General features: G+C 41.4%; 1 protein-coding gene across 2 annotated transcripts in view; it reads right to left on the bottom strand.

Annotated features, from left to right (window-relative positions):
* agla (amylo-alpha-1, 6-glucosidase, 4-alpha-glucanotransferase a) overlaps positions 1 to 22,594 on the bottom strand; it is an 80,723-nt gene that overhangs the window by 52,964 nt on the left and 5,165 nt on the right. For both annotated transcript variants that reach the window (XM_060944300.1, XM_060944301.1), the window contains exons 3-9: positions 20,933 to 21,143; positions 18,934 to 19,103; positions 13,348 to 13,551; positions 7,275 to 7,456; positions 7,076 to 7,187; positions 5,083 to 5,209; positions 4,725 to 4,827 (exon numbers count right to left, since the gene is read on the bottom strand). In XM_060944300.1, the coding sequence (XP_060800283.1) occupies positions 4,725 to 4,827; positions 5,083 to 5,209; positions 7,076 to 7,187; positions 7,275 to 7,456; positions 13,348 to 13,551; positions 18,934 to 19,103; positions 20,933 to 21,143 (1,109 nt within the window). The remainder of the gene's footprint in view (positions 1 to 4,724; positions 4,828 to 5,082; positions 5,210 to 7,075; positions 7,188 to 7,274; positions 7,457 to 13,347; positions 13,552 to 18,933; positions 19,104 to 20,932; positions 21,144 to 22,594) is intronic.

Consider the following 22,594-nt stretch of genomic DNA (forward strand, 5'->3'; position numbering starts at 1 on the left):
AATTTTGAAACTTCCACATCATTGCATTCCGTTTTTATTTACAATTTGTACTTTGTCCCAACTTTTTTGGAATCGGGGTTGTAAATATGAACAAAACATCACTGCTTGAACATTAGGACGTTGGCCATCTTGGACAAGCAGAATCTCATTTCCTTAGCACGATTCCTTATTGTTTATTTGGTAGCAGAATTGTAATGAAAAGCTGAAAGTTATGCGGATGATAATCAGGGTTCCTGCTGGCGCTCGTCATTGACGAACATAATCCATCAGTGACGAAGAGAAAATTACTTGCAGTTGTCACCAGTGCCGCGTTAACCCTTGCCAAGGCCCTGGGCAGACACCCCCCCGAGGCCACACCCCCACCTGTTGTCAACTGGGCTCAACAAATTCACCCCCTCAGACGTGCCTGTCTAACTAGACACAGAAACTTAAATAATGACAGTGGCACAATTAGAAATACTATTGAACGATAAAACTTTATATCCATCAACACCTATTTAATTGAGAAAAAAGCAATGGTGAAATAGGCAATTGCATGGTGAAAAAATCCATCAGACATCACGGTTAACAAGTCTGGTTAACTAAAGTTTAGCCTCAAGAAGCCTTTGAATGAGTGAGTCAATGAACAACATGTCAAGAACATAACCGAGGCCTACAACAGTTTCTTTAGTATTCAGAACAAGAACATTCATTTGGTATATAACCGTTCGTTTTCATTTTGGAATCCAGGCGACTTTTAACTTGTGAAAACAAAGAGCAATAACAAAGAAAGAAAAATATCTTGCTTCTCAGAAATAAATCTCAAAATGTTAGGCTATGTGAAACATTTCATCCTTTCACACACGTAATGTCCCAAACAGCAGTGGCACACAGCTTTGCGCATTCAGTTTGACAGCCATGGGTCAACTTACAAGGGCACTTTCCTACTTTTCTGGAAAGTGAAGTCATTAATTAAATAATTGAACTCAAGCTGGCGTAGCGTGTGAAGACATGGTGGACAGTGATCATATTGACAGTGACGGGTGATTTATGCGACGGGACAAGGTGGGCTTCCTTACGGGTGGCGAAATGCATCAAAAATGTTAGCAATATGATCGAAACTTCTGAAAATATCGTTTCATATTTTCCAATCTGGGCGGCACGGTGGTGTAGTGGTTAGCGCTGTCGCCTCACAGCAAGAAGGTCCTGGGTTCGAGCCCCGGGGCCGGCGAGGGCCTTTCTGTGTGGAGTTTGCATGTTCTCCCTGTGTCCGCGTGGGTTTCCTCCGGGTGCTCCGGTTTCCCCCACAGTCCAAAGACATGCAGGTTAGGTTAACTGGTGACTCTAAATTGACCGTAGGTGTGAGTGTGAATGGTTGTCTGTGTCTATGTGTCAGCCCTGTGATGACCTGGCGACTTGTCCAGGGTGTACCCCGCCTTTCACCCGTAGTCAGCTGGGATAGGCTCCAGCTCGCCTGCGACCCTGTAGAAGGATAAAGCGGCTACAGATAATGAGATGAGATGAGATTTTCCAATCTCGCTACCTCCGAGGCCCCCTAGTGGCCGAGGCCCTGGGCAGCTGCCCATGAAGCCCATTAGGATAACGCGTCCTTGGTTGTCACAGTGATGAATGTATTTGTCATCTTTATCATAAGTCGTCTTTTCTAGAAATCCCTCCACAAATCCCTCTGTTTGCCGAAATCCAACCGCAGTGAAGAGACGGCGAGAAGCCAGAGTGTAAACAATGAGTACGTGCTTGCGACCAATAAAAATCGACCGCACATAATGAGCGCCAAGCTTTTGACCAATCGCAGTGCGTCTTAATCAGCCTGGTGTGGTGGTGGAATTATCTCTCTGTGAACCAAACAATGGTGCAGTCTAAGCTGATGAAGCTTTTTGGGTGGGCTTCTTCAAGCACTGAAGATGATTTAAGGGCTGAAACAGGCACGGGGGAAACACACTCAGATCCCTGACCATCCCCAAACATATCGGACAGTGTCAGTAATACAGGGGTCTGTAAAAAAAAACCACTCAGAGCCCTGACTGTACCTGAACATATCAGACAGTGTCAGGAATACAAGGGTCGGTTTAAAAAAAAAAAAAAAAACATGATCAACTGTGAGCTACTGCTCACTTACGTATCCCCCCGCCCTCACTTATATCAGAATGCAAACAATCGAAGGAATAGGACACTTATTATGAATGCTCACTTCAACAAATAATTAACCCTGAAACAAGTAAGTAAAGAGCAGTGTCTCTCCCCAGGGATTTCACACAGCATCCTGCTAAACTGTCACTTTGAAATAGCATTTTGCTTCTTGAAATAGCGTCAAAATCCACCCTATATGTTTCGTAAATACATTAAGTCGGCAAACAGGAAGTCGATGTGCGACAGACTTGAAAACGGTATACATGGTATAGAACCCCAAGCTGAAGCTCGGTACCAAATATCAAGCAGTTGTGATTTGTAGTTGCTGAGAAAAGTGTTATGAAAATTTTGTAAATTCACACTATATGTTTCAAGTCATTTCTATAGTGCTTTTAACAACAGACATTGTCGCAAAGCAGCTTTACAGAATTTTAATGACTTTAAGCATGAGCTAATTTTATTCCTAATCTATCCCCAATGAACAAGCCTGTGGTGACATTAGCAAGGAAAAGCTCCCTAAAATGACATGAGGAAGAAACCTCGAGAGGAACCAGACTCAAAAGGGAACCCATCCTCATTAAATACATTGTCGGTAAACAGGAAGTTGATGTGCGACGGACCTGAAAACAGTATACATGGTATAGAACCCCAAGCTGAAGTTTGGTATCAAGTGACTATGATTTGTGGTTGCTGAGAAAACGGGTGTTACGGACGGATGGACGGACAGAGGTAAACCAGTATACCCCCCCCTTTGGAGTGGGGGTATTAAAAAAAAAAAAGCCTTCGCCGAAGTGAAAGTGCTGTCAGCCGGCAAGCGACTGAAGGGCTCTCTGTTTCAGAGGCGTGGCGGGTTGAGTCCCCATGGCGAATGTATGATGAAAAACGCGGTGTCATTCTGTGTTCGGTTCGTAAATCAACTGGAAATTCAGATTCTTTCATTGTTGGTTGTTCCAAGATTCTTCTCGACTCTGTTCAATTGTAAATCAAGTTTTCTGTTGAAGTAAAGGCTAAAGGGAGTCCTAATACTGCATTTGAATAATTCCATGCTAAAATAAGCTCAAACTAAATAGGTTTATTTTAGCTTGATTGTGCACAGGGTGCCCAAAATCGAATCTTTCTTATTAGATGCTGGAGTGAAGCCCAAATTTTATATGTAATGGAGAGGCCTAGGTGTATCTGTACAAATATTTGAATTGTTTCAAGTCGGTAACCAAGAAAAAAAATACAGACTAAGTGAAGAAAAACTGAAGAATACTTCTTTGACTTGATTTTTCAAGGAAAAAAGTGGAGAATATTTTTCAGAACCCAGGAGGAATACTGGATAATGATCAGAAATGAGCTCATGTAGCTTCACAATGCTGAGTGAACCACACTTCCATTACTCATTAGCTACAGTCTCCCCACAGCTTCAGTGCAAAACTCAGGCCCTGTCCACACGGCAACAGATTCAGGTGAATCCGATAAAATTGTTTATCGTTTCGGCCTGGCGTCCACATGGCACCGGTGTTTTGGGTGCCCCAAAACGAAATCTTTTGAGAACGGGTTCCAGAGTGGAAAAATCTGGCAACGGCGCCGTTGCGAAGTCGTCTGGATGAGTAGAACGGATTTGTTTACAATGACGTCACAACCACATGACTGTCAGTGCTTCACGCCGGGTAGAAGTGTAACGAACTCGATGCGAGTTGTCAACAAATCCTATAACTTGGTTCATGAAACGCGCTTACAAAATATTTTCACTGTGAATATTTATTGTGTAATGGTGCAAAGTGAGTGAGAGAGAGAGAGAGAGAGAGAGAGAGAGAGAATAGCCCTTAGGGCAGAGTCTTTAGTCCAAACACTGCGTAAGCAGTATAACCAAACTGCACACCGCCCGTGCGCTTTCCAAAAACAAAAACAATCCTGCCAGCAAAAATAGGAAAAAAAAAAGGCGCGATCTCACCTCTTCAGATGTTGGTTTAAGTCCGACAATACATTCCTCAAAAAGGGCGTAGAAGAACAAAGTAATCCATCAACGTGTAGCATTCAATTTATTCCGGACCATTAAAGAATTCTGGAGGATATCAGAATGTTGGCGTACCGGCTTCCATCTACCCCCGTTCATTCCTCTTTCCGCGTCTTTCGTTTTACGCTACTGATTAATAATCAAAACTTTATGTGGCTGATGCTACAGAAGAAGGGGTTTATGCGCATGCGTCTACTTCTTCTATTGTTCTGGTGTCTCCGATGGGACCGTCTTACAGCGCACGTAGCGGTGTGGCATGTGTATTGCATCGTTTTCAGCAAGCGTTGCGTTGCCACATGTACCTGATATTTTACTGATCTGTTGCCCATGTGGACGCGATATTTAAAAAAAAAAATCTCGTTGCCGTTGTCGTGTGGATGTAGCCTAAAACTCGTCATGGATAACTGATCACATTAGAATTAAGGGTTAAGAAAACTGTGTTAATTTGATTTAGTGCAAAGCTATTATTTTAAAAAGACGTGTATAAAAGGCACAGTAGATACCTGATCCATGATGATTTTCATTCAATTTTTTAGCTCAATTACAAAATTCATAGAAAAAACCCCACCACCGGTGTAACAGTAGCAGCTCTGACCTGCTCCTGATGATAGTTGATTTCTCGATACTGTTCTCCATTCAGCTCCTCCAACCTCTGCCTGAACCAGGTACAGCATTCCTCTATGGCTCCTGGGCTGTTCCTATGACGACACAAATCACATCCGGGACATTGTCAAGTACCAAAAAACAAGTACTCTATTTATATTTGCTTGAAAATATGGCATCAATGTAGTCCTAATGTAAACATTATTCCATCAGATCTGAATGGTTGTGGACTGTAACTATCCCATAATTACCCCTTTCAGTGAAATCAAAAGCACTGGTCAATGTAAACACACATCCTACACAGAGACAAACTCCAAGCCAATAACCAGCACACTTTATAACGCACTGACCCACGGGGCACAAAAAGCTCCAGGGCTAAATTTAAGTCCACTGAGCTCTGAAAGCGTCTGTACTGAGGGTCCTGGATGATCCTGAACTGCTTCTTGTCGTCCAGTTTGCTTCTGTCAGGTTTGGCCCCTGCACACACAGTTGGTTTTAAAGGGATGAACACAGTTACAAATATTTCAAGCATCCCAGACTTTTTAAACTTTTATTATAACACTGATTGTATTAATTAGTATTTTTAACTGCTTATTTCTTTTCAACAACCCCAAAACAGAAGAAGATGGGACGGTATGTTGAAACTGAAATTAAAACTGAAATCAATGATATGTAAATAATATTTTATCTGTATTTCACTCACAACAATCCAGCAGCACATTATTTGATGTTTTACGTCATTAATTTTAATGATTATTTTGGAAAAAAAAAAACATTTCAATTTTGATTCTTGCAACACGTTTCAAAAGTTGTTGGCACGGTAAAACAGTTACCACTTTATAATGTTGCCATTCCTTCTCAAAGACGATTAGGGACTGAAGACACCCAGTGATGAAGCGTTTCAGGTGTTATTTTGCCCCATTCTTCCCGCAAACAGGCCTTAAAGAGTGCAACAGTACAGGGTCTTTGTTATTATTATTATTATTATTTTGTTTAAAAATTCACCACATTCTCAGGCACCCTTTTCTTCCACAGCCATGCCTTCGTAATGTGTGCAGAATGTGGTTTTGCATTGTCTTGTTGAAATATCCCTGGAAAAGATGTCATATTGATGGCAGCACATGTTACTCCAAAATCTCAGTGGATTTCCTCCATTAATGCTGCCATTACAGAAGTGTAAGCTACCTCTGCCAAGGGCACTGACCCAACCCTATATCATGACGGACCCTGGCTTTTGGGCTTGTTGCTGATAAGGGTCTGGATGGTCCTTTTTGTCTTTGGTCTGGAGCACACGACGTCCATTTGTTGCAAAAAAGACCTGGAATACTGATTCGTCTGACCAGAATTCACGTTTCCCAGATGCCTCTCGCTTTTTACGCAGCTCTGATTTCTCTTAGCTGCACTCTTTACACTATCATTCCTTTCATGCCATTACCTCCTGCACATTGCTGCTTAGTGTTGGTATTTGCTGTTGTAGCTAAAGCCACATTGCCATCACATCACTGGCATAATTTGATTAAAACAAAATGAATATGAATGGCCCATTGTTAATCAAGTTGTAGTCTCGCTGTAACCAGAATGTTGATGGCAGGCTACTTTTGTAAATAGTTTTTTTTTTTTTTTTGAGTTTGACATTTTTTTGTAAATAGTATGACTGCCTTCAGGTTTCAGAGGAAAACTTACTAACATCGTCCGTCCACTCTTTAATTAAATGCGGATCCGGTAGGCGATGTCCACTTGTTAGAGTTAACTTATTTATGTAGCATTCTCGATCTTGTAACGACAATTGTTTGGCATAATCTGACAGCTCATAATGCCGGTCTATGGGCAGCGCCATTGTTTCTGAGTCCAGGCTGCGCACGCATCCTGGCAACGCTCGGTTTGTTTACAAACATGCGAAGGGGTCTAGTTCCACGATCACAGCATACAAGTTTTCAAAAGGAACCCAGCAGAAAAAGAGTAAAGGGGAAAACTGTAGTACTGCATGAAAAAAATTATATAATCAATTTGTAAATTTATAATGAATTTATTTCAATTTTTGCCTTTTAAAAATATCATTTTTACTTACAAAATCATTAAAAATAAAAAGATTTTTAAAGATTTTTAAAAATATGTTTTAAAGATATTTCCAGTCAGTTTATTGTAATTATTTATAATGTAATTATTAAAAAAGAGGGGTTTTTTTAAATCGCAATGTCCAAGAAATCTTAAAAAAAAAAAAAGTTGTGATATATTATCATGATGTCAGTGTTATGCATCATATCCTGACTGCAGACGTGCAATTACTGGGAAATAATTATTTCTTCTTTCTAATGTCTTATTTTTTTAAAAAAACAAACTCACCAGTTTGGAGTAAAGTCCTGAATTGCTCCAGTATTGGCTCAACTTTGACCTGGAAGAACTCCCACAGCTTAATCTTAGGAAACACATCCTGCCAGAAGATCCCACGGATGGCCTAAAAGGAAGAGAGTTAAAACCCAACTTCCTGTCTCTATACAAACAACAACAACTCTCTCTCTCTCACACACACACACACACACACATTGAGGTGTTGCTCGTTGCGTATGAGGGCTGGGATTCCACGCTCGGTGTATTTCCCGTCAGCGATATCGCAGGTGACGTGCCACAGCACTCTGTCCAGCACCCACGCAGGTCTCAGGTGGGGTGAGTTCACCAGGTTATAGCCACACTCGGGGTGTTTCTGGATCCACACACTGTTTGCAGCTATACGAGAAAAACAAAGCACAGAGGATCATGGGAATTTCTTCACTGCGATGTTGGAAGTTGTCATTGAAGCATATACACAATTTATACAAAGAAACAGCAGGTACATGCACATAACATACACACAAATGATACGGTCGTATATACAGTCAAGATATAGTTTTATAGAAATTATTATATATTAGGGGCGGCATGGTGGTGTAGTGGTTAGCGCTGTCGCCTCACAGCAAGAAGGTCCGGGTTCGAGCCCCATGGCCGGCGAAGGCCTTTCTGTGCGGAGTTTGCATGTTCTCCCCGTGTCCGCGTGGGTTTCCTCCGGGTGCTCCGGTTTCCTCCACAGTCCAAAGACATGCAGGTTAGGTTAACTGGTGACTCTAAATTGACCGTAGGTGTGAATGTGAGTGTGAATGGTTGTCTGTGTCTATGTGTCAGCCCTGTGATGACCTGGAGACTTGTCCAGGGTGTACCCCGCCTTTCGCCCGTAGTCAGCTGGGATAGGCTCCAGCTTGCCTGCGACCCTGTAGAACAGGATAAAGCGGCTACAGATAATGAGATGAGATGAGATTAAATATATTAATTTTTCATACAAAGTTTATATAATCTAATATGCAGCTGTTCCTCATGACCCTGCAACAGGTTAATGTCCACAAGCTGAAATGCACTGCCTGCTACAACCACATGAGCAAATGTAGGCATGTGCTCACCATCATTTAAATCATTCACAGTGATTTAATCTTTTTTATAGAACCGACTCCAATTTTAAACCACAGACACATCAGAAACCTGAGCAGCTCAACCACAGCACTCACGTGTTTGTCTCTTCTTTTTATCAAATGATCAATTAGCTAGTGCAAACTGTCTCACTGGTGTATTTGTTTAGATGCTTGACATTTTCCTATTTGCTCAGCCCCAGTGATCCAGTGTTTGAGGAAAAGCAGGGAATTATTTCGAGCCAATCAAACAATGATATACAGTCCTGTGCAAAAGTCTTCGGCACACATAAAGAAATGTAGACCAAAAATGGTTTTAAAAAAATAATGAAAAGTTTCAATGTCTTAAAAAAATACTATAAACAGCAGTAAGCCATAATAAATTAAATAAAGTTGATATTTGGCGTGAGACGACCCTTTACTTAAAAAAAATATATATATAGTAGTCTGAGGTACGGTACAGTGAGTGCAGTTTTATGCGGAAATGAGCTGTAGGTTTTACTGAGCATCTTACAGAACCAGCCGCAGTTCTTCTGGACACTTTGACTGTCACACTCGCTTCTTCATTTTGCACCAAAGCCCAGCAGCCTTCATTATGCTTTATTTTTTACTCTGAAAACTGCTCACTTATGTAATATGCTGCTCAGATACAAACTTTTTTTTTCTTAGTTTAGTTTAGTTTAATTTATTTGTCACATAAAATATGGGTACACATAAAGTATAAATTACAACAAACAAACAAACAAACAAACAAACAATAAATAAATAAATAAATATATACATGTGTATAACAAAAATAAAGAAGAAAAAAAAAAACGTGACAGGAGAAGAAAACAGGGCGTAAGCCCCAATTGACATTCAACCCCCACAAATTACAAAAATATAAAGACTTATGACACATTTAGGATAATAGAGAAAAAAAAATCATACGTTACGGAGGATGGTACAAAGCAAGTTTCTCAAAGAAGTGAACAGATAATTGTCTTTTAAAGGAGATTGTAACATTTTTCCTGTAACATTTAATTTTGTGCTGGAAAACGAACGTTTGGACTCTAAAATGTTTTTGTACCGACTTGATAATGTAGAAGTTTATCCATCCATCCATTATCTGTAGCCGCTTATCCTGTAGAGTAGGGGTGTCAAACCTGATCCATAAAGGGCCGTGTGGCTGCAGGTTTTCATTCCAGCCATGCAGCAGCACACCTGACTTGGCTCATTCAATCAACTGAACTGTCTTCACACAGTCAAATACTTGCAGCCACACCCACCCTTGATTAAAGGGTGGGTGTGTCAGTTGATTGAATAAGCCAAATCAGGGTGCTGCTGCATGGCTGGAATGAAAACCTGCAGCCACACGGCCCTTTATGGATCAGGTTTGACACCCCTGCAGGGTCTCAGGCGAGCTGGAACCTATCCCAGCTGACTATGGGCGAGAGGAAGGGTACACCCTGGACAAGTCAGCAGGTCATCGCAGGGCTGATGTAGAAGTTATAAAATAGAAATGTGTAACAAAGTTTGTATGAAAAAAAAAATAGGGAGCCTAAGACTTTTGCACAGTGCTGTATTTCTATAATGCAAATAGGATCAGAAGGTGAGGTTTTTTATTTTATTTTATTTGTAGCAACAAGGTTAAAAGTTCAAATCCCAGGACCGCCAAAGAGCAACTGCTCAGCCCCTGACTAAGACTTTTATTGCTCAGCTGCTAAGCCTCGCTCCGTTACTGTAAATGGACACGAGTCGAGCTTAATGTTTTTCCCTCCACTACTACTGCATCTTATTGGCTACAGTAAAGTGATGTACCGGTATGATTACCAATATATAAGGAATGTAAAGGAAGAAAGAAAGAACAACAAACAAAAAAAAAAAGGAAGGAAGGACAAAAAGAAAGAAGGAAGGAACAAAAAGAAAGAACAAAAAGAAAGAAAGAATTAACTTTCTATTAAACATACAGCGTATGTTTCGGGTCAGTCGGTGCAGTTACTCTAGCTCTCTCTCTCTCTCTCTCTCTCTCACACACACACACACACACACACACACACACACACACACTTTTCTGCTCCTCCTCAGCAATGTGACATTTAGTTGGAGGTGAAGATAAAGTTTCTCACACTGTGTGACCTTTAAGTTCTCTAAATACTGTGTGTGTGCGTGCGCGCGTGTGTGTAATCTTGCCTTCCATATGAAAAATCCACATTAATATTAGTATTAGTGTTTAACATGGTCAATAAAAGCTACACTAATGCAGTACGTGCTTCCTCTCGTGACCTTTACACACGTGCTTCAGATTTTCACACCTCACTCTGCTTGAGCTTAACGAATAATCACTCCATCATGATCAGTGTGTGAAGCTAAAGAACGTTATTCCGCAGTTGGTCATGAAGTCCAGCTCTCAGAGGCCTCATTAGGAAATCCACCAAACAGCAGAGCTGCCAGATTTCACAAGCTTTCAGAGATGGCTGTGTTTCAATAACAGTCCCACAGCGCTGAGGCGCGCGGAGGTATTTTTGGAGCTGAACTCAGACACACAAGCTGCTGTGATGTGCTGCAGTGTATCTTTTAGGCAGCGTGACCTTTTAAATCGCACTGGACTGTAATAAAGGATGTACTTTAAGAGTCAGGACCTGATGTGTTCAAGTTTGTTCTTATTTTCTGCACAAAAAAAAAAAAAACACACACAACATACAAGTGAATTATTAAAGAACTGTTTATACGCTATGAAATGTTTAAGATTATTAAATACTGTGTAACACGTTTGGAAAAGCAAAAAAGAAAGCACAACTTTATTCATCACACACTTGTGAAATTCCTCTCTGCATTTAACCCATCTCAAGCAGTGAACACACACACACACACACACACACACGAGCAATGAGCACACACACATACCCAGAGCAGTTGGCAGCCATGCTAACAGCACCCGGGGAGCAGTTGGGAGTTAGGTGCCTCGCTCAAGGCCGTCCCATATTAGCCTAACCACATGTCTTTGGACTGTGGGGAAAACCAGAGCACCCGGAGGAAACCCACGCAGACACGGGGAGAACATGCAAACTCTACACAGAAAGGCCCCGCTGGCCGCTGGGCTCGAACCCAGAACCTTTTTGCTGTGAGGTGACTGTGCTAACCACTTACACCACCGTGCCGTGCCGGATTCTGTGGCCTGAAGGTTCAGTGATAAACCTCTAATGGTGATTTATAATCCGGTATGAAAATTGCTCCTCATTATTAAACATTTGAGATCCAGTCGTGCCAATAATCCTAAAAAATTAAAGATAAAGACGACCATGACAGCACTGCTGCTTGTGGAAAGTTACGGTGTGAACAGTGAGCAAACAGTACAAAATGCAACACACACACACACACACACACACACACACACACACACACTGCATAGCTGTACTTTACAGCTGATCATTAAAAGGTACAACAATTTGTTATGTTTAATCCACACGTCCTGCTTGTGCTCAGAAATTTATTATATAGAAAAAAAAGTGTGGATTACGACTTGAATCTGAAAAACCCACCGTGAATAATCTTTAAGAAATGAGCTCTTCAGTGGTACTTCAGACTGACCTTTTTAGCTTAAACTTCCTTCATTGTCCTATTGGTGTATTTTCATTTTGGTTTACGTCTCCTATATCACCCACAATGACGTTCGACTAGCAGAGCCAGTGAGATTTAACCCTTGCTTCATCGATCTAAAGAGATGAGGATGAGGATGGCCCCATAAGGACAGCACTCATAAGGGTGCACTAATGGCCCTTTTCCACTACCCTTTTTCAGCTCACTTCAGCTCGCTTCAGCTCACTTCAGCCCGACACGGCTCGCGTTTCGACTACCTTAGAGCAGCACGACTCAGCTCGCTTCAGCCCTGCTCAGCCCCCAAAACTCGCACGGTTTTGGAGTAGGGCTGAAGCGAGCCAAACCGAGCCGAGTGGGGCTAGGGGCGTGAGCAGACACTCCCCTGTGCACTGACTGGTGAGGAGGAGTGTCCTCACATGCCCACACACGGCCCACGAGCGCGCTGGGATCTGTAAACACCGTAAACCCGGAAGAAGAAGAATTACGAATTACGAGAATTTCTGAAGCCTTATGCACCGCGCCTCGCCTCATCTATACGCTCTTGCCAGTATCTGTTGGCGTTGTCGGTGACAACAAGCCACAGCACCAAGACCAGCGACACTAACGACTCCATGTCCTCCATGTTTATTGTTTACTATCCGGGTCGTGAGACTACCGCTTAAAAGGTCACTGATGTCACTGTTTGCGCCGCCTAACGACATCACGTGACGTCCACCCACTTTCGCTAACTCCACCCAATGTGTCCACCCACTTCCAGCCAGCACGGTTCAGCGCGGTTGTAGTCGAAACGCAACTCCAACAGCCCCACTCAGCTCGACTCAGCTCGACACGGCTCAGCCCAACTCAGCCGCGCTGGTAGTGGAAAAGCGGCATTAGAAACTGGAGGATGGCATTGGACTGCAGTTGATACAAACAGTTTTGCTAGGAAGACTTAAGCCGACAATTGCCATGAACGGTTTTGCACTCAGGTCTTAAACAGTGAACAGCTGATAACGAATGCATTTCCTTCACTTTTTGACTAAACGGGACACAGTTATAGAAGTGATTCATTTATAATCACACTCATCACCCAGATGAGGATGGGTTCCCTTTTGAGCCTGGCTCCTCTCAAGGTTTCTTCCTCACGGTGTCTCAGGAAGTTTTTCCTTGCCACTGTTGCCTCAAGCTTGTTCATTAGGGAGAAATTTATAAATTCATATATTTCCGGAATTGATATAGCCTCCTGGGAACCAAGAAAAAAACGTGTCTCTCAATTTCTCTTTTGGTGTGATTTCCTTACTAGGAATTTCCCAGCAACCCTCCTAATCACATGATATATCATTGGAAAGCCCAGGATGTACTCTTTACAAGACACCAGGATTCAAGTGAATAACTTGAAAGAGTAAGAGGGTGTGCACGTAAAACAAATGTCAACTACAGAGGACAAGTCTATGGGTTGGTTGTCAGGAGGATATTTCTGTAAAGCTGCTTTGCGGCAGTGTCTATTGTTAAAAGTGCTTTACAAATAACACCGAAGTGAATTAAAAAGAGTGATGCGGCAGCACTTTTTGCCCTTTAGTCTATTCATCTCTCTCTCTCTCTCTCTCTCACACACACACACACCTGTATGGTTGTAAACAACATCAGTAATGCAAAGCATGTTCCACTCGTTCTTCAGCTTCTCCACCAGGTTGCCCACATCACTCCAGTCGTACTTCTTGCCCGGAGGAGAGAAGTCGGGGTTCACCTCTAGCTGATCAGCCAGAGAGTAGCAGGAGCGCGACTCACCCAGCGTCTGCAGCGGCGTGAAGTGGATCATGTTATAGCCTGCAAAAAAAAAATCACACATTTCAGATTTCCAGTGTGCTCCAAACAGCAGCAGCAAGGGAAAAATTCATCGTTATAAGCCAGATATGAAGACTGGAGTACCGTTTTTGCTAAAATTACAATACACACTTTAACATCTCCCATGTATGCATGTGTCGAATATCAACATCATGCTGTTTTGGGGAAAACTGAACTCTCTAGTCAGCCTAAATGTAGTGGATCAGCCAAAAAATTTTCTTTTTGTAGTGGAGCTGTGAAGCTGAAGTGGCGACCAAATAATGGAAGTTTATTTCACCAAAAATGTTACCCAAATCTTCATATATACAGTACTGTGGAAAAGTCAAAGGCATCCTGGGTTTTTTTTCATATAAACTTTATCGATTTCTATTTTATGACTTCTACATTAGTGGGCGGTACGGTGGTGTAGTTGTTAGCACTGTCGCCTCACAGCAAGAAGGTCCTGGGTTCGAGCCCCGGGGCCGGCGAGGGCCTTTCTGTGCGGAGTTTGCATGTTCTCCCCGTGTCCGCGTGGGTTTCCTCCGGGTGCTCCGGTTTCCCCCACAGTCCAAAGACATGCAGGTTAGGTTAACTGGTGACTCTAAATTGACCGTAGGTGTGAATGTGAGTGTGAATGGTTGTCTGTGTCTATGTGTCAGCCCTGTGATGACCTGGCGACTTGTCCAGGGTGTACCCCGCCTTTCGCCCATAGTCAGCTGGGATAGGCTCCAGCTTGCCTGCGACCCTGTAGAACAGGATAAAGCGGCTAGAGATAATGAGATGAGACTTCTACATTATCAAGTCGGTACAAAAATATTTTAGAGTCCAAATGTTCGTTTTCCAGCACTAAATTAAATGTTACAGAAATGTTTTTGTATCTGAGCAGCATATTACATAACAGAGCAGTTTTCAGAGTAAAAAATAAAGCATAATGAAGGCTGCTGGGTTTTGGGGCAAAATGAAGAAGCGAGTGGGACAGTCAAAGTGTCCAGAAGAACTGTGGCTGGTTCTGTAAGATGCTCAGTAAAACCTACAGCTCATTTCTGCATAAAACTGCACTCACTGTACCTCAGACTACTATTTTTTTTAAGCGAAAGGTCGTCTCACACCAAATATTGACTTTATTTCATTTATGGCTTATATAATTTTTTTTTTAGTGTTGAAACATTTAATTTAATTATTTTTTAACCATTTTTGATCGACAGCATTTCTTTGTATGTACCTAAGACTTTTACACAGTACTGTATATACACTTGCCAAGTTGTATAATCTTGTTCTCAAATAATTCAGAAATATTCCTTATTTAACATTTCCTCATTTGTATCGGTTCTAAATTTTCACTACAGTTCTGACTTTTGGTGGTGGGGCTTAAAGTGCGTATCCTGGACCAAATTCGGGGGTTTTTTTTATATGAAAGTATGTCCCTTTATAGGGGCGGCACGGTGGTGTAGTGGTTAGCGCTGTCGCCTCACAGCAAGAAGGTCCTGGGTTCGAGCCCCGGGGCCGGCGAGGGCCTTTCTGTGCGGAGTTTGCATGTTCTCCCCGTGTCCGCGTGGGTTTCCTCCGGGTGCTACGGTTTCCCCCACAGTCCAAAGACATGCAGGTTAGGTTAACTGGTGACTCTAAATTGAGCGTAGGTGTGAATGTGAGTGTGAATGGGTGTGTCTATGTGTCAGCCCTGTGATGACCTGGCGACTTGTCCAGGGTGTACCCCGCCTTTCGCCCGTAGTCAGCTGGGATAGGCTCCAGCTTGCCTGCGACCCTGTAGAAGGATAAAGCGGCTAGAGATAATGAGATGAGATGAGATGTCCCTTTACACACCCATCCAGAAGGGTAATTTTGCACAAGGCCATCTGTCTACAGCAGAAAACAAACAAACAAACAAACAAACCTGTCTGGGAAAATCCTAAGGGAATTTGGAGCCAGATTTGTGACGTTACCTGCGGAAGCGCCAGCAGGCTGCGCGAGCTTTGCACAGTTTCAGTGCACAGCCTGTGTAGTCCAAGTTTAGCAGCTAGTGATTTTGCATTGAAATATGGAATTGTTGCCTGAGCGCAATGTGGGAAACGAGGAGTGCTAATCCCATCAAACTTGGTGTTGCTACACCCTCCTACGATACATCTGTTAACCATTTTAATAATTACGCGATAACATTGAAGAAATTTGCAGAAACCCACCAGGTCATTTTCTCATAAACAAACCAGCGCTGGCGTAGGATTCAGAGGGAGGCGTCCCACACGCGACATCACGAAAATCAATGTTTGCCGGGAAATCCAAATGCCAAGTTTTTTCAGAGGCGGACCAATTCGCCTCAAATGGCTTGATTTCAACTGAATTTTTCTGGTATTGCGCAAGGTAAAAAAAATATTGCACAAAATGCAAAATGTGACAGATATTTGACCAAAGTTTAATATAAAATAGGAGAATTACATTGATTTTGCTCCTGAATTTACCCGTGATATGCACTTTAAGTGTACTGATGGTGTGTCTCAGTTCAATCACCATCTTGGCTACGTAACAGAAGGGGAGGGACCACCAGTCATCATTCCTGCAAAGTGCACAACTTGTGTTTGATTTGAGACAACACGGCCCTGTTGAAATTCATGTACTATGCAAATAAGTGTATAGTGTGCACAGTGTACTACACTACCGTTCAAAAGTTTGGGGTCACTTTGAAATGTCCTTATTTTTGAAAGAAAAGCACTGTTCTTTTCAATGAAGATCACTTTCAACTAATCAGAAATCCACTCTATACATTGCTAATGTGGTAAATGACTATTCTAGCTGCAAATGTGTGGTTTTTGGTGCAATATCTCCATAGGTGTATAGAGGCCCATTTCCAGCAACTCTCACTCCAGTGTTCTAATGGTACAATGTGTTTGCTCATTGCCTCAGAAGGCTAATGGATGATTAGAAAACCCTTGTACAATCATGTTAGCACAGCTGAAAACAGTTGAGCTCTTTAGAGAAGCTATAAAACTGACCTTCCTTTGAGCAGATTGAGTTTCTGGAGCATCACATTTGTGGGGTCGATTAAATGCTCAAAATGGCCAGAAAAATGTCTTGACTATATTTTCTATTCATTTTACAACTTATGGTGGTAAATAAAAGTGTGACTTTTCATGGAAAACACAAAATTGTCTGGGTGACCCCAAACTTTTGAACGGTAGTGTATGTGGAAGTGTACTACAGGAAGTACGCGAATTGAGACACAGCTTAAGATTAACAATTCTACACGATGGCCGTCCTCATACCCTTACAGTATGAAGGTTTAGTTCAGTCGTGTTTTTAGATGTCAGTAAGTCACACTGTCTTTCAAACCACACCAGCAAGTCTGTGTAACATTACTGAGAAACTGGATGTGGTCAAAGGATGTGGTTAAATTTGATGAAAGAGACTTCCTTGACTTATTAGCTACATTAACCATGTGGAAAGATAAACAAACATCAGATGCTGCATGTTTTGGCTAATCAGCTACATTAGGGCTAAAGTGTTAAAAATAATCCTCCAGGTTAACCTGTAGAGACAGCAGATGAAGCAATGCTTATCCCTATGAAACATAAACAGGAGCTTTTTCTCAGAGCCACAAGTTGCCACAGACAGAAATAATACTATTTTAATTTTACAGTTTACTATTTTTGGGAAAACTGTGAAACATTTTTGATGATTCATCCTGGACTCGTCAAGTCTGTGTACAAGCAAATGCCCTCCAGGACACACGTCCCGTCTACGGTAAACAAACTGCCGGTATCACTCTACAGCAGCTGGCAGTTAGCATTAAACATGGCACTTTAAGCTTTCATGAGGTTCTCAGTCTGTTAACGGAATGACGGGATTTTGGGCTTTGAAAAAAAAAATAATGCAATAGTTGAAGGGATACACCTATTTTAACTTTTCAGGAACAGGGTACATCATGGTTGGTCATTTTTCACTCAGATAAAACAAATATTCATTCATTTTCAGTGTGTTAAATATTCTGGAGTCAGTGGGTCGATGTAAATTGTGCTGATTATTGACCGACATGAGTTCGTCCACTGACTCGGGACAATCATGGATTTAAATCTCATCTCAAACAAACCAAAGAGATAAGCAGAGGTTACGTGCAGCTGAAACTGAGATACCAATGCAACTACACTTTACAGGAGGAAGCTTTTACATGAACTGCAGGTGTCATATGGAATCAATTTTGTGCCAAAATGTTTTTTGAAATATCAAACAAAAACGACAAATCAAAACGCACAAAAAAAGTCAATTTTTTTAGACTGGCAAACAAATTATTCATGCAATCGTGCAAAATATCAGTCTATTACTCTTCAGAAACCTTTTATTTTTGTTCCGCGTCTTTCTCGGTTTTGTTTGACGTAATTTATTTTGGTTGCGATTCCAGCTTTCTCGTTTGCGCTCCCTGACTTTTTGCTTGCAGTTTTGGCACAAACTTCACGTGTGGGTGGGCTGTCCAGGAATGCATTCCCATTGGCTAACTTGTGTTTGACTGACAGCTACGCTCAGCCATTCCCCCGGAGGCTGTTGCGGCCATTTCCTACTCGGATTCTGGAGGACTGTTTGACGAGTGACCGATCCATTGACGGTAAACAAGGATCGAGTGGACTTCAGTGGCGACTATGATATTACACTCATCAAACAGTCTGCCAAAATCCGAGTAGGAAATGGCCGCAACAGCCTCCAGGGGAATCGCTGAGCGTAGCTGTCGGTCAAACACAAGTTAGCCAATGGGAATGCATTCCTGGACAGCCCACCCACACATGAAGTTTGTGCCAAAACTGCAAGCAAAAAGTCAGGGAGCGCAAACGAGAAAGCTGGAATCGCAACCAAAATAAATTACGTCAAACAAAACTGAGATAGATGTGGAACAAAAATAAAAGGTTTCTGAAGAGTAATAGACTGATATTTTGCACGATTACACGAATAATTTGTTTGCCAGTCTAAAAAAATTGACTTTTTTTTTTGTATTTTGATTTGTCGTTTTTGTTTGATATTTCAAAAGTATTGTATGAACATTTTGGCACAAAATTGATTCCATAGTGTCACACCAATAAAAAAAAATTAATAAAAAATTTAAAAAAAAACGTTCAGAAACATGATATTCAGGATATCAAGGTGAATTCTATTAAATCATAGAAGTGAGTGAACATTGAAAGAAGGCTTCCAGGCTCTCTAAAACAAATTTCATCTCGAAATCATCACTCTGTTTTGAACACTATTTGGACAGCTTTATGTGCCTCACTGTCTCCATTACGAGTTACACGAATCCTTTTTTTTTTGGTTGACCTGTAATTTCAAAAAAAAAAAAAAACCTCTCCTTTCTCTCTACTCTACTCTACCCTTATACATCTGAAAGTTACAGGGTCTTTGCTTTCCTCTTACCCGACTCTTTGGCCACCATGAGCCGGTCGAGCCATTCATCCAAAGGGCCGAGACATTTAGCCAGATACGTCTGGATGCTGATGCAGTCTAAAGGTAAGACGTGATTATCAGCACCAACACGGAGCATCGGATCCACCACTACATATCCGCCTCCAACCTTCTCCTCATCCCTGTAAAGATAGAAAGCACAAAGCACTCAGACACAAACTGATAATACTTTTTATTCGATCCACATTCACTGAATATGAGCAATCGTGCACTCTGATTGGCGACTCTACTACGAAGCTATCAGCTCATATACCGTGAGTAGAGAAAAACAAAATGGCGGAGTGTGTTGCTGAACCAACCGAGGACGAAATAAAAACTAGACTCCAAAACAAAAACCCACCAAAAATACAAAAAAAAAGTGCAACAAAATATGGAATAAAAGTATTTGATGGTAAGAACGCATCTTTTTTATTTTTTAAGAATTATTATTATTATCGCATTTTTCACGAATTGCTACTGTCATTTCGCCGGTTTGTTTACATTCTGAGCAGAAATGATTTTGTCGGATGTTTTGTATAAAGCTTTTATTTATCAGATTTGCAAAAAATAAAAATGCTCCGTTTCTCAAAATCCAGTTAATGTTGATAGAATAAAACAGTTATTCCACTCAATCTCATCGTACATGGGTTATAGCCGACTCGACGCTACGCACCTCGTCGGCTATCAGCTCATGATGTACGACTCGATTTCATGGAATAACTGTTCTATATCCTTCATATTCAACACATACAGCATTAATATCACTGACACATGATGATAAAATCAGTAGTGGTCAGTTTCCTTCGGACCGGATTTCAGTTTCACGTTCTGATCTCTAGAATTTGGTGATAGGATAGTCACTCCAAGCTAATAACGTCCTTGTTTGACTTCAGTCTACTGAATAATGTCACACGGAAAACGTTAATTATAACTTTCTGCTATCTTTATGAATATCAAAGCCATGTCTTATGTTTTGAAATGGCATTGTGATTACAGCATGTCAGGACATACAACAATGAACATATTGGTCCTGTGCTGGTCTTACACGCTGCAAATGTTTCTGAATCATCAGTAAGACGTTACTGGAAAATTCTGAGAATGTCAGAAGGACGTCTTTGTGCACCCTATGAAGTAACATCCTTATGATTTGGTAATGTATTTTAGGATTTTGCTCAATTTACAAAAAGAAATCCAGTGTGGTACTGTTATGTTTAAAACAAAGTTGAATTTATTCACAAGTGTTGTGTGTACACTACCGTTCAAAAGTTTGGGGTCACTTTGAAATGTCCTTATGTTTGAAAGAAAAGCACTGTTCTTTTCAATGAAGATCACTTTCAACTAATCAGAAATCCACTCTATACATTGCTAATGTGGTAAATGACTATTCTAGCTGCAAATGTCTGGTTTTTGGTGCAATATCTCCATAGGTGTATAGAGGCCCATTTCCAGCAACTCTCACTCCAGTGTTCTAATGGTACAATGTGTTTGCTCATTGCCTCAGAAGGCTAATGGATGATTAGAAAACCCTTGTACAATCATGTTAGCACAGCTGAAAACAGTTGAGCTCTTTAGAGAAGCTATAAAACTGACCTTCCTTTGAGCAGATTGAGTTTCTGGAGCATCACATTTGTGGGGTCTATTAAATGCTCAAAATGGCCAGAAAAATGTCTTGACTATATTTTCTATTCATTTTACAACTTATGGTGGGAAATAAAAGTGTGACTTTTCATGGAAAACACAAAATTGTCTGGGTGACCCCAAACTTTTGAACGGTAGTGTATATTAAAAAATAAATAAATAAATAAAAAATTATCCTTGAGCATGCAATGAGTTTTTCAAAACACTGTTATGTTATGATCATAAATATTTTTCATAATTTTACAATACAATTTTAGTCAATTGTTGTAGCAATCTAATATTACTGTGGGGTGCTATTATTATTATTATTATTATTATTATTATTATTCCTTACCCATGGCTGAAGTAATACTGGTAAGAGCCAGCACTGTGCATCTCAAGGGAACAGAACTTATCTGAGTCGTCCTCTCTGCCGGTGGGATTAACCCACTTGAGGGCACGGAATCTGTGGCGGTCGAAACGCTCTCCCTCAACCGGGTAGTTGACGTGTACATGGACATGTTTCCCCTGAAGAGTGGGCCCCAGTCGGAACTGCAACTCAAACCCTGGAGGTGAAGCACGGTGTTGGTTATTCAAGTCCAGATACACAACAGATCAATCAGCCAAACAGCAGAAAAGCTGCAGTCATGGCACTTACAAAAAAAAAAAAGCAGTGTGGAGGCTGAGAAAGATGTGTAAAGCTGTTGATAATAATAATAATAATAATAATAATAATAATAATAATAATAATAATAATAATAATGTGATGTCTATAGGGGCAAATTTTATAAAGCTACAGCCTGAGAAGTTTCATCCTCGCCTGCAGTATTGTACGACGAATGTATTACATGTAAATGTACTGACTGACTATACCAGCTGAAGTGAATAAGTTGATATTAAGGTTCCAGGAGTTTACAAAACATTAACAAGAAATTTGCAGTGAGACTTCATCTTATTGACTTGTTCTGATATTATGTTAGAGGTAAGGGAGAGCAGGGAGACTTGGGACAGCTTGCATTCCCAGAAATTAATTTCAACCAATCAGGTTTCAGAAGTTCGATGTTGCCCCTGAGAGTAACCTACTTCCTTTGGAGCCATGAAGCTGGGCACTGTGGTCAGGTCTATACACTTCAATATTTTATCAACCCAAACTTGTATTTTCTGCTTCACTTCCACCTCCACTCTACAGTGTAATGTACGCTGCTGAATTCGGGATTTGTTAGGAATTAAAGTCTGTAGTCGAGAGTTACCATGTATAGTATTTATTATTAAACTTAAATTATGGGGAAAAAACATTTAAAGATTTTTTTTTCAAAATGGCCAAATGGGGAGAGTTGGGACAGTTCATCATCTCATCTCATCTCATTATCTCTAGCCGCTTTATCCTTCTACAGGGTCGCAGGCAAGCTGGAGCCTATCCCAGCTGACTACGGGCGAAAGGCGGGGTACACCCTGGACAAGTCGCCAGGTCATCACAGGGCTGACACATAGACACAGACAACCATTCACACTCACATTCACACCTACGGTCAATTTAGAGTCACCAGTTAACCTAACCTGCATGTCTTTGGACTGTGGGGGAAACCGGAGCACCCGGAGGAAACCCACGCGGACACGGGGAGAACATGCAAACTCCGCACAGAAAGGCCTTCGCCGGCCACTGGGCTCGAACCCAGACCTTCTTGCTGTGAGGCGACAGCGCTAACCACTACACCACCGTACCGCCCTGGCCTTATTTTAGGAAAATTAAATTTAAGACTTTTTAAGGACCCGCGGCCACCCTGGGATCAATCTACAAAAACTGAAAACTTGTCCCAAGTCTCCCTGCACACCCCTACATCTCTATATGCCACTGATTTCATTTGGTTCTTACTCTTTTTGCTGGATATATGGGAGACACTGATGCATCTATCAGTTTAACTAAAAAGTTTAACTAAAACTTATTGAGGGTTATTGGAAACTATAGCTCTGTAAAAATGGGACTGCTAACAGCAAATTTTCCCTCTCAGTTAGGTCC

This window comes from Neoarius graeffei, chromosome 17 (genome assembly GCF_027579695.1).
Source record: "Neoarius graeffei isolate fNeoGra1 chromosome 17, fNeoGra1.pri, whole genome shotgun sequence".
Taxonomy (NCBI): domain Eukaryota; kingdom Metazoa; phylum Chordata; class Actinopteri; order Siluriformes; family Ariidae; genus Neoarius; species Neoarius graeffei.